This window comes from Porites lutea, chromosome 1 (genome assembly GCF_958299795.1).
Source record: "Porites lutea chromosome 1, jaPorLute2.1, whole genome shotgun sequence".
Lineage (NCBI taxonomy): Eukaryota > Metazoa > Cnidaria > Anthozoa > Scleractinia > Poritidae > Porites > Porites lutea.
In genome coordinates, this window is record NC_133201.1 from 25,951,298 (window position 1) to 25,964,217 (window position 12,920).

The 12,920-nt window shown below is 41.4% G+C and overlaps 1 protein-coding gene across 1 annotated transcript in view; it reads right to left on the minus strand.

The window, feature by feature from the left end:
- Positions 1–12,920, minus strand: part of LOC140926866 (basement membrane-specific heparan sulfate proteoglycan core protein-like) — an 87,583-nt gene that overhangs the window by 47,699 nt on the left and 26,964 nt on the right. Inside the window, 9 exon segments of the mRNA XM_073376550.1 lie at positions 1–19; positions 413–540; positions 1,259–1,372; positions 2,173–2,284; positions 2,839–2,957; positions 3,534–3,617; positions 4,374–4,466; positions 4,850–5,038; positions 6,177–6,317. The exon segment at positions 1–19 is cut by the window's left edge and continues 68 nt beyond it. Coding sequence (XP_073232651.1) covers positions 1–19; positions 413–540; positions 1,259–1,372; positions 2,173–2,284; positions 2,839–2,957; positions 3,534–3,617; positions 4,374–4,466; positions 4,850–5,038; positions 6,177–6,317 — 999 coding nt within the window.

Sequence of the window (12,920 nt, forward strand, 5' to 3'; positions counted from 1 at the left end):
CTTGCAAATTCGGCTGAACCTGTTAAACAGTTACATCAGCACCATTGATCAGAATCAGGTCACACTCTCCAATTAAGAGTAAATAAGGTGAGACAAGAGTAGTTTACATTGTGTGAGTTTCCATAATGACTTCATAGCGTAGCTTGATGATACGTTCGATGCAATAGCCAACATCTTCGGAACCCAAGGCTTAGAAAAAACGGGACATCTGAGGCCGAACTCTTAATAGGCAACGTTTAGATTGTGCTTTGGTTTTATCCTTGGGTTGATTTTTTCCTTTGATTTAAAATCATTTTCATAAATTACCGTATTAAAAAGGATTTGCAAAGATAAAATTGAAGCTGTACAAGAAAGAGCTCCCATGGGCCTCTCATGGGTGGGCAGGAATTAACCGGAACTCTGAGGTACTTACTGATTGGATGGGGTCGTCAGAGGACACGGACACGGTTCACAGTCTTTAGACGTTCCTTTGGTGGCGTCGCCATAGTAACCAACAGCACACTTCTCACATTTGACGCCTGCGGTATTGTGATCACAAGCCTGGAATTCGCAACCAAGGAAATAGTAATAAATAAATAATTATCAAAAAGAATGTAGATAACCAATATTATTACATATAAAACAAGCGAGTGCAAGGTTTTTATAAACACGATAAAGACATTTCTACAAGAGCGATTTTAAGAATAAAATTTAAAAAAAATTAAAATGACCATACTGTCGTCTGGGTGAAAAACTGTCGCTCAAAAAAAAGGCATTAAACAGTGCCTAGGAGGTCTGAAATGTATTCAGAACACAAAGAAAAACAAGGAAAGGCTACAGGTGAGCTTCAGGGCGATATTCAATGCACATTTTATTAATTTAGTGAGCAAAGAATATTTCTCATACAACGTCCTATAATTTATGTTTACTTCAGATGGAGGCTACGCCTGTAAAAAATAAATGCTCCTTCACTTATTTCATTCAACAGGCGATAACCAACTCGAAACTGGATTATTTTACTGAGTAGGGGCGTCATAGAGTTAGACCCATTTTTTATTGTTTCAAAATGGCTTGTGAGAAATACAATACCTTTGAACATTCATTTAAAAAGATCAGCAAAAGAATAATATTGGATTTTTCTCCACGTCGATTAGGATGAGTTTACACGTTTTTGTGAGGTTTCAACATTATTTCTTTTTTTGCCTGCGTCGCAGACGCTCTAAACTTTTTTAATGCGATTTGCAGATTGTTAACAAAGAGAGCAAATATAAATACTCACCAAGCACTGGCCATTTTCAGGGTGACATTCCTTTGAATGCCCATTACAGGAACACGGTACGCAAGGAGAGAACTCTGGACCCGGGTACAAGCGCGTATATCCTCGCGCACATTGCTGCAGAATGAACACACTGGTGATTAGATCAATACACTGTCGTGGTAGACTCAATTTGACTTTTTCTTTACAGGTTTTTGTCATTGTGGACGTTAGGCTAGAGAGTACACAACTATGGAAAAAGTGTTTCAAAAATATCTTGTATTCGGACAGAAGAGTTTCAAACCTTCCACCCGTTCTACCAGGTGATAGCTAAGTTCTCAAGGAATATATTTCTTCCCCTTCTTGTTCACACCCTTATGAATCAGACACTTAAAAGAAAATGTCCATCAGATTTACAACATGCAGTCTGAAACTGGTAAACAAACACTATCGATAGTTGGTAGAGGAGAGTGTTTATAAAAGTTGTCAAACACCAAAATCAAAACAACGGTGCTTCCATTTATGTTGGGAACTGTCTGACCGTGAATAATCCTTTCTTTTTGTTCACAAATTGTGACTCCATAAATTTAAGATGTCCCTTTTCTCTTTTGGTTCAGTCACTTGATAATGATAGAAATGTCGCTGAAAGTTGTGCAAGATGAAGACAAATATAGTTAACCAGAAAAATAATGATATTAATAATAGTAACAATAAATAAATAACAATGAATTAATCCATAAATAGATAAAAATGCCAAAGTAGGCTAAAGGCCTTCTTATCCATTGCATTGCACTTTATTAACACTGACCAAACCAAAAAAGGGCTTTCCACCAAAGAAGTTAATATGGCATGAAATGAGAGATAGGTGATACATAAGTGTGGCGAACGAATGAAAGCCGATGTGTAATTGACCTTTTTTTACATTATGATAGACACACCTGACAAGATGTACCAGTGTATTCCGGAGGGCATGCGCACTCCTCGATGTTTTTGGCTTTTCCGTATCTTGTTTCTTGCTTCACTGCGGTTTCCAGCTTAACGTCATATAGACTACAGAATATATCAGGGAAGGGGAACGAAAAGCTTTAGATATTGGCGAGGCATGCGCAGTTTGTCATGCAAAGCTGAGTCCAAGCAGCTCCCTATTTCCTGGTGCAGCCTAGTAGCTTGGCGTGTTATGGAAAGATAACAGGGGATTTTATTCGAAGTACGCAGTCTTATGAAATAATAAAGATAGCAAATTCAAAGCTCGGTAAATGAATGTTACAAATTTGGAGATTCTTGAGACCAAAATATGAACTTAGCACTTAGAGTTTCTCCGTTTCTCACTGAATAGAGGGTTTTGAGTGGCCATGGGTTCGAATCTTGCCGGGGCTCTAGAATTTTTCATCTCCCTTGCTTGTGGCACGGTGTTGGATGCCAGCCGTCCTTGTATGCAACTATACAAATTCGATTCCGTAAAGCAACGGTGTTTTCTTTTACCACAAAATAATAACATTAATATGCAGCATATAATAATAAAAATGAATAAATAAATAACAAAGCTAATTACAGCCTTTACACAAACGGTATAAGAACGTCCAATAAGTTAGTTTTAATCTAACCTGGCTTGTGTTGTGGTGGTGCTATAAGTTGCCCGAACTAAGATGCTCTCCACAGCAGAAAGTGCCGTCATTACGTCCTCTCTTGTTACACGGCTACGATTTGGGAACCTCAGGTAGTCCTGGTGTAATAACAGTCGGTGTTAGAGAAAACCTACGCACGTTCCAACGTTCACAAAAAATGAACCGTTTTAAGCCTTCTTTCGGCTAAAAAGCGCGAAAACGCTCGCCATCCAAGTTACGCCTATCGGAAAACGGAGAAAAGCACACAGAGTCGTCCCAGAGGCCACGTTACTCTATTCCAGCAGACAGACGTCCGGCTTAGAGTAAGGGTGGATTTCCATTGTCGCGTAATTTTTAGGTGCGAACGCACATAAATTGTACGCGCGTATATAAAATAGAGACAATGTATGGAAGGTCACGTGTATACGTAAAAGTTTTACGTTTACGCGTGGCCTTTTCATACATTGCCTCTTTTTCATTTACGCGGGCAAAAATTACGCGACAGTGGAAATCAACTCTAACCCTGGCCTCCAATTCGATTGGCAAGCAATACGAGCTGCGAGTGGAGACAAGTGGAAAGGGGAAGAAAAAACTCTCACGTCTCTTTTCGAATGATTATGCCGCAGACGCGTGATTTCCCACTCAACTCATGCGGACGATATTGTGTTGACACAAGTACGTCACATGTAAACTACCTCGTTGAATTTTAGGCCATAAACAATTTTCTTTCCTCCTTCAAGACGTCTCCTATGGCTAAAGTTCAGAACAATTCCTCTCCCCTATAAGATATGAAAAACAAACAAACAAACACGTAACCAAAAGGCAACGCGAGGGTGTTATGGAAGGACAACTAAAAAAAGGTGGAAAATGTCAAAGAGTTACCATGCAGTCCAGGTTAGCCTTCCTTTGGCCTACAGTTAAATTAAATTCGTTTTAGGTGAACATTTCTGGGTTTAGCTTCGCGTCCACACTTTAACGTAGGCTTTCGATGGCTTACTCTAGAGTATCAAATACCATGCGAAATGGTGGCATTTCCGGTCGTCGTTTCGGAGGGAGAGAAGCGACGACCGGAAATGCGTCTGCTATTCGCAGGCTACATAACTGAAAGTGTTTCTATTCAGTTCTCTATGTGCTGTCAAAAGCCGAAAAGCCAGTAAGCGAGTGCTTAAAGAAATAATGTTGCCAAAAAAATTCTTGTATATTTCGAGGTACGGAGTGTATTTAACAAGTCGACCACAATTTCACAATGGTTTACACTCTCATAGACCATGGAAATGACGTCATAAAATGTTCAAAACTCAGGTTTCACTGCAAAGTTTTGAACATTTTATGGCGTAATTTCTATGGTCTATAAGAGTGTAGAAGATGGAAAATTGTGGTCGATTTATTTTTTACAATAACATTTATTTTTCGTTTCCTGCGAAGTTTCTCGGAAAATGTTATGTCATTTTCACGGTCTATACTCTCATAGACCATAACTCTCAACTAATCAGCGCGTGAGGATTCGCTTAGTTATTGTAAAAAACACAACCTACCCTCAACTGAACATCTGTTTCCGAGGTCAGTTTGCCTCCCGGATCCATTTCATGTGAAACTGTGTAACGCAAGATACCATCATAGCTCGTAATCTGTGGGAAAAAAAGAAGGTCCATGAACGAGGTAGTAGGTGTATCAGATAAATGGCATTATTTGTTTTTACTTCCATTTTTCGCGACACCATGCCTACTTAAAAGAAAGAAATACCCAAAACCGTTTGGGGAGGCAGGGAGGGGATGGGAAATGGTAAATTGGTCACATTGGCCAGCAAAAAGGCTTCCTGGAACCATCAAGAAAAGGCGATAGGTAGAGGAAGGCTGGAGGCTACAGCCCTCTCTTCTTCCGTTTTTCCCTCTCTCTCGCACTTAGATTTGATTTGTTCTCCTAACCTGGTTGCTTGACTGAGCTTCGCCCTTATAAGGAGAAACTGCATGTTGGTCACTCTTAAATGTTCAAGGCTGGAATAAAGACTTACCATGTCTCCTCTAAACTCCTTGCCCAAGAACCAATAATACGTGACTTTAGGCAGCTTATCAAACTTGTCATAGACATAATGTGCCGGATCACCCTGAACCACGATGTCTGAACTAATTATTGGATCACGTGACAAGTCTGTGAGACGTAGGTAGTCGGGGCCTTTAATCATGGCGATGAGCATAGGGATCTAAAATATAAAAAAGGAAAGTGGGTGCTATGAAAACTCGATCAGGTTATAGCCTCATACTGACAAGGTACTAAGCATTTTTAAAGAAAATGGGATGAGACGTGCAGTTTCACTTTGACTATCCATCTGGCCACAGTTTTCAAAAGTTGGATGGAGGATTATAGAGGTATCCACAAGATAAACCGCTATGCAGTAGATGGGTGTTAGGAAAACCAATAGTTCATTTTCAAGGCGACATTTGACTGCATCTTCCAGATTCATTTCGTTTTTGCTTTCTTATAGTCATAGAGCGTTGTCACTTATGTGGCCAGCAGCTTAATTGCCAATTCATTGAAACAAAAAGTAAAGTTTTTATGTAAGAAAGGGGTTCAACCTCCACAAGTCTGGTTTGGAATACCAACATGGCCACCGTTTCACTGTTTTGGAACACTGATATAGCGAAACTTTAACTGATAAGGATTCTGGCAGTTTAAGTTAATGTTCGTCATCGTGTAATTGACTTATGTGCACATTTCCCACTAAACACCTTGTTTGCCACTATACACCTTGTTTGCCCTCCTTCCCCCCCCCCCCAACAATGCATAGCTTTGATTTTTTTCTCTTCTGAGTATTTCAGTCGTTTCAAAAAAAAATGAATACAGTACTTCTGCATATTTTTTTATATAAATTGAGGGGGGGATGGGGGGGGGGGGTCAAACAAGGTGTATTATGGAGAGGTGTAAATAGCGAATTGCGTTACCACTGCCGGTATGTACCATCTATAAGTTTTGCATTGTGTTTGCGAGAATGTGAAAACAAACAGATGAAAACAAACGAACCAAAAATAGAAGAAAAATAGATCAAAGCAGACCGCTCAATACAAAAATACAGACGATAGACACTGCGCATGTACACTACTTCCGCCCGTTGTGGACACTCCAGGGACCGTGAGTAAGTTCTCGTAATAACAAGAGTCCATAGTAGCAGAACTTTCTTTCAGTCAAACGTCTGCAATTGATTCTTGTCGGGGATTTGGCTCCTCTCCCTGATGGTTGAAGGGACCGTAATAGCGAGGGGTCCGCAAGGCTACAATTGACTGCATTTTGTTTTGAGATTTGAAGTTGTTTCAATTTTTTTTTTCACAAGTATTATGACTTACTATGTCTTTGTAAAAATCGGCGCATTTACAATCTTTCGACAGCTGAAAACAAAAGCATGGTATACAGCCCTCAGGCTCATCTGACTGCAAGTTGAAGAATGATCCTTTACACTTGTCGCATTGCTGGCCTTCCACGTGTTTCTGTAGAGAAATGAGAGAAAGAAAGCTTTATTACTAAAGACCTCAAACCAACATATAAAAAATGGTTATGCATTATTTCACTCTTAAATTGTTTGCTCTCAGAAGAATCCAGAATCAAATTAGAATAATTTATAAATTTTATCAATACCCGAACAATGCTATGGGAAATACAACTGATACAAAAGAGTCTTGATCAGTGTCTCATCAACTTTTGACAATTTAACTCAAGACGGGAGGTTTTGCGCTTGAATAGTAGCAGCTGAGACCCTTTTTTTAACAGACGAACTGCTGTTTTTACCAAATGTCTGTGAGAAAAAACAAGTACATTGTATACTGGGTTTTGAAAAGATTTTTAACGAGTCAAGTTTACATTTCACCGTTTGATAAGATAGTCAGCCATAGTGAAAATTTGGTACAAAACAGTAGCAGTAATTATAAATAGAGGGTTAAAGGAAATTATTCGCAACAAGTCTCTTAGCTTTTTCCGTTATCTTGAGCTTGAGGTAGCCAATTTAGCTGTAAACACTATCAAAGCTCAAGGATCACAGTTGGAACGGATCGACGCCATTAGTATTTTCTTTGTTTCCTTCTTCACTGAAAAAGATTTTTTTTTTTCACGATTTTACACATCACAGATATTGTTCACGTTGCAGAAACAGCAAAAAAAAAAAAAACGTAAAAAATTCGAATTAAACGAATTTTCAGTTTAAGTTATAAATCTACTTTTCTTTCGTGAAAATTTCAGTCAGTCTAGTTTAACGTCTACAGCTGTCTCGGGTAATTTAAACCGATTTGCCAACTCAAACAACTACCACAAGTGAAGAATTAACCTAATAAAAACAATTATATTGAATTGATTACGCAAAAGTCGTCAAAGAAAATACTATGATTATTTGAGTTGAAATCTTAAATCTACCCCTTATACAATAAATCGTGGTACGATCTCAGGAACAAGGCATGAAATAAGAGATTCAATCAAAATTAAAGCTGTTTGTGATATAAAATCTAACTCTCCTAACAATCACAGAATAGTAATATATCCTTGATTTCCGGCATGCCGGGTGGTTTGATAAGCTCACGTTTTTAAGCGCAAAGCCGACAATTATTTTCTTCTAATACATTCACAAAGCAACTGTACTATAGATAATTACGTCAATGACAGTTAAGTATCACTCAAATTGCTCAGTATCGCAAATTAAGTTGGAACAGGTTGTGTGTTTGTAAAGGATGAGTCAGGTTTACGATAACCCTTGCATTTCCAATTTCCTTTGTTAACGAGACTCAAAAAAAGCCAACTGCTTTTTCCGACGTTTTTGCTCGTCAGTTTTTGTTCGCGGTAGCATGTATCATTTTAAATTTCCTTCAAAATTGACTTTAAAATGTCCGCAAAAAGTGTCTTTAAACCAAGAGAAATTATGATAAAAGCAGAGTCAGACAGTCCAATTTGGAAGAGGTCGCTTGAATTACAAAGAAAATACACTACAGAGAGATCAATCTTTGCATAATAGGGTGAAAGGTCATTTAGGATGGAAAATGCATATTTTCGCGACGTAAATAACAACAAAAGTGAATCACACAGAGGGGGCATTTAAAACACAGCAAGTGTATATACATAAACTCTGCAAAAGTGATGGACATATTTGTTGGAAACTTGCTATCAACAATCGAGAACTAAATTGCATCTGTTTGAAGGATTACGCCAGATTTTGGGTGGCATTGATCGCAGCTAATCTCCTTACTTGTGTAAGAAATGTTTTGACTGCGTGACGTGTTGTTTTACAGCTTAAGAAATCGTTACCTTTATTTTTTATGTTGCTAAGTGATTGAACTATCGAATTTCGAATCATGTGATAAGTAGGATAGGTTTTCTAGAGCACGTACGGAGTAACTGAGATCTTTTCGGTTGATTGTTACACATTCTAGGATTTTATAGGCATTAAATACGTTTATTTCTACTACGCGAGTCTTCAGTGTCACAGGGAATTGGGGCCAGAGATTAGATTCCCCACACTGAAAGGTGGCGACCCTGCCAGGACGCACTAGGACTTAACAGGATCACAAGGTTATTTCTTCGTACTGAAATCAACACACGTTGCAGCGAGTGGAAAATTATATGTTCACTTCAGCATGGCTCAAACGGAGGACAAATTTAGGAAACAGCTGGAAGTAGCGAAGCTAAAACTGGACGAAATCGAGGAAATTTTAGCGAGTGGAAATGCAGAGGATATTTCTGGGACGTACGAGCAGATTGGAGAATTGATTAAGCGTTTGGAAAAATCAAAGGATGCGACCGCCGATTACTTGATGGAGACGGATAAAGACTTGGAGTACATCAAACAATGGACAATGGATCACAAAGAAGACATTTCACCATTCAGAAAAGTACGCGACCAAATAAAGGCTAAAATGGAGGAAATCGCACGTAAAGAAGCAGAATTGGAACTTGAGAAGCAATTGTATATTCAACACAAGGTGAACCAAGAGCAAACGAAGCTCAAATTGCATCAACAAAAGGAAATCGAGGAGGCTATTTTTGTTCAAAACCAAAGAGAAGAAGAGTGGTACAGAAAAAAGCTGGAATTCGAAAAGGAAATTACAGAAAGTCAGTTACAACGTATGGAAGAAGCGAAAGCCGGGAAAAACACAACTGCGCCGCAATCAGTGAAATTACAGAAATACACAATAACGCCCTTTTCCGGCGATTACAAAGATTGGTTACGATTTTGGAATCAATTTACGGTCGAAGTGGATGGTGCCGCGATTTCAGAAATAAGTAAGTTCAATTACCTTCTGGAACTAGTAAAAGGCAAGCCAAAAGAAGACATCCTCGGACTGCCGCACACAGAGGATGGATACTGCGAAGCGAAGCGGATTTTAGAGCAAACATATGGAAAGGATATCAAAGTACACAAGGCGCTGATAAAAGAGATGGAGGAACTTCCGGCCATATTCAACATTCACAAGATCGCGATCATTCACGATTTCTATAATAGGCTCTCAAGAGTAGTTCGCACCCTTAATACAATGAAGAAACTAGCGTCCGCTCAAAGCATGGTGTATACGCTGATGGATAAGCTGGGTCCGGTGCGAGAAATACTTGTTCAAAAGGATGACGACTGGGAGGAATGGGGGTTGGAACAACTCGTGGAGAACTTGCGGAGGTACGTGGAGAGAAACCCCTTGAGAGACAGCGAAGACAACAAAAGAAAGACGGAAGATTTCAAGCACCGCCCTTGGATAAAAGAAAAGGAAAGGCCCGAAAAGCTGCTTTTCGGAAACAATGGGGGAAAGCCAGGCCGCAAACCTAATTGCGTGTACTGCAATTCTCAAGAGCATAACAGCCTTAACTGTACAAAAGTACTTGACATAGCCGCCAGACGAGCTATATTACAAAGGAGTGGATTGTGCTGGAACTGCACTGGTAGAGGTCATGGCGTGACGCAATGCAGATCAAGAGGATGCAAAAACTGTAACAGGAAACATCACACCTCGATATGCGACCAAGAAAAATCTACACTTGATCAATTTCAGAATCCAAGAGCTGAGAAGAGTATGAGTGCAATCATGAACCACGCCAGTACCCTTCATCCAACAGTACTAGCGAAAATTGGCGAAGAGGAGGTGCGTGTGATGTTTGATTCGGGCGCTGGGAGTTCCTACTTGTGCACAGATGTGATAACCAAACTTAACTTGAAACCTGCGAGGAAAGAGCAACGCTGCATAGAACAGATGTATGGGACAATGCGGAAAATCGTAGAAGTATACAGTGTTACCGTACATTCACTTGCCGTTGAAGGGTTTTCAATCGACGTCGAATGTATTAACGCCGAAAAAGACGTGCTGACTCACCTGCCCAATCCTAACATCAAGGCCCTAAAGAAACAGTGCGGCAGATTCAGGAGATTAACCTTTACTGAGGAAGCGACAAGAAGCGACACTATGCCAGTCCATGTCATTCTGGGGGCAGCAGACTACCAACGGATTCGTACTACAGAACCATTAATCCTGGGGGTGGATCCTGATAAAGATCCAGGCGCAGAATTCACGATGCTTGGTTGGACTGTTTATGGAAGTCGACCGGTGACAAAAGGTGTCACAGCCGAAAAGCAATTCCTTCTCACGACCGGTCAAGAAGAGTTTGAGAAGCTGTGCTCGCTGGACGTCTTAGGGCTCAAAGATACAAGGACAACAAAGAACAAGAACTTACACGAAGATTTTCTCCAGCAGCTAAATAAGACGCAAGGCGGCTTTTATGAAACAAGGTTGCCGTGGAAAGAGGATCATGTACCACTTCCGACTAACAAGAACCTGTCAGTGGCTCGACTGAACAGTACAACCAGGAAGCTGGAGAGAATGGGTAAGCTGCAGGACTACGATCAGATAATGCAGGAACAAGTGGCCGCTGGAATTATGGAACCTGTACCCCCTCATCAAACGGGCGAGGTAGTGCACTACATTCCCCACCAGGCAGTCATTCGGGACCAAGCAGAAACGACCAAGATGAGAATTGTCTACGACTGTTCATCAAGGGCCAACACCCAGACCCCCTCTCTCAATGATTGTTTGGAGACTGGACCACCATTACAGCCTCTCCTGTTTGACATTCTTCTCCGGAACCGGATGCGGAAACACTGTGTAACCGGAGACATTCAGAAAGCGTTCCTCCAAATTCGGGTACAAGAACAAGATAGAGATGCACAGCGGGTCCTATGGTACGACAACCTAACGGACAGAAACATAGCGGAGTACCGTTTTACGCGAGTGATATTTGGAGCCACGTCGAGTCCGTACATCCTTGGGGCGACTCTACAGAAGCACATCAAAAGTTACGACGCAGCGTTCAAGGCCACAGCGCAGGCGCTTTTAGAAGACACCTATGTTGATGACATTCAGGGGGGAGGCGATGTGGAAGAAGACGCGACTACATTTAAAGAAGAGGCTTCCAATATCATGTCAGAGGGCGGTTTCACCCTACACAAATGGCACAGTAACGTGGAACAGCTAAATTCAGTTGAGAAGGTAACGGAAGGAGAAGAGACATACGCCAAGAGTCTGGTAGGAAACAGAGGAAACAAGGAAACTAAAATCCTGGGCACACTGTGGAACAAGGCGCACGACACGTTGAGTATCGACTTCAAAACTTGCTTAAAGGAGGACAAACCTCTGACAAAGAGGAAAATGATCTCAACAATCAACAGCATTTATGACGTGCTAGGATGGGCTTCTCCAGTCACTATCACTGCTAAGCTCCTTTTTAGTGAAGTATGCCTTCTGAAGTTACATTGGGACACGGAAGTGCCAGCCGAGATTCAAAGAGAATGGAAATCGTGGAGAGACAGCCTGCAGAAAGCGCCAACCTTGACCGTACCACGCTGTGTTTTCAAGCATAATCGAACCCACTTTGAGATTCATGGTTTTGCGGATGCGAGCAAAGTTGCTGTTTGTGCTGCTTTGTACATTGTGTCATATCAAGACTCAACACCAGTAGACCAGAACTTACTTGCAGCCAAATCAAGAGTTGCGCCAAAAGAGATGAGCATCCCGCGTCTGGAGTTGGTCGCCGCGCACACGTTGGCGAAACTTGAAAACAACGTAAGCCGAGCATTGGCTTCCTTTCCCATTACAGCCTACCATAACTGGGTAGACAGTATTACAGTACTCTGCTGGCTGGCGAATCGTGGAGAGTGGACAACTTTCGTACGCAATCGAGTGAAGGTAATTGGCGAGCTCACAGAGACAGGAACTTGGAGGTACGTCCCTACAACGGAGAATCCCAGTGACCTTGGTACACGAGGATCAGCGTCAAACAAGCTCAAAGAGTTTTGGCTAAGGGGACCAAGCTGGCTATCGGATGAGTCCGCAAGACCTGAGCAACCAGCCACTTTGGAAACGGATGAGGCCAGAGCGGAGAGACACAAGAAAGAAACAATGCTACTGGCTGAGGACAAAGCGCATGGAGCCGTGAAGGACTGGGCAGAAGGCCTGTTGAACAAGTTCCCTTACTGGAAGTTACTGCGCATAACGGCATATGTGAATCGATTCATAGATGGTTGTAAGAAATCAAGACGGGTTGGTCCAATCACCAAGTCTGAAATTGGAAAAGCAGAGAAAAAATGGATTCAGATTACACAAGAGACATGTAACATGAAAACTGACCTCAGACTGGCCAAAGATGAAGATGGATTAATTAGGTGCAACGAAAGAATCCAGGGCTATACTCCTATCTTCATTCCGAGAGAATCAGCGTTAGCGCGTCGGATCATTGAACACTACCATGTACGAACCTTGCATGGGGGAGTGGCGGCGACCATGAACAAAGTGCGACAGAGGTATTGGGTTCCAAGACTGAGATCCCTGGTTAAGAGTGTTCGACGCAGTTGTAACTATTGCAAGAAATACCGCGTGACAGTCCTAAATGCTCCACCCACCTCAGCCTTGCCGAAGTTCAGAACAGAATTCACCGAGCCGTTTAACGTCACTGGGGTAGACTTTGCTGGACCACTCCTGTACAAATCTGGAAGCGAGACTGGAAAGGCTTACGTTGCACTGTTCACATGCGCAAGTACAAGGGCGGTACACCTGAAGCTTTGTAAGGACATGACA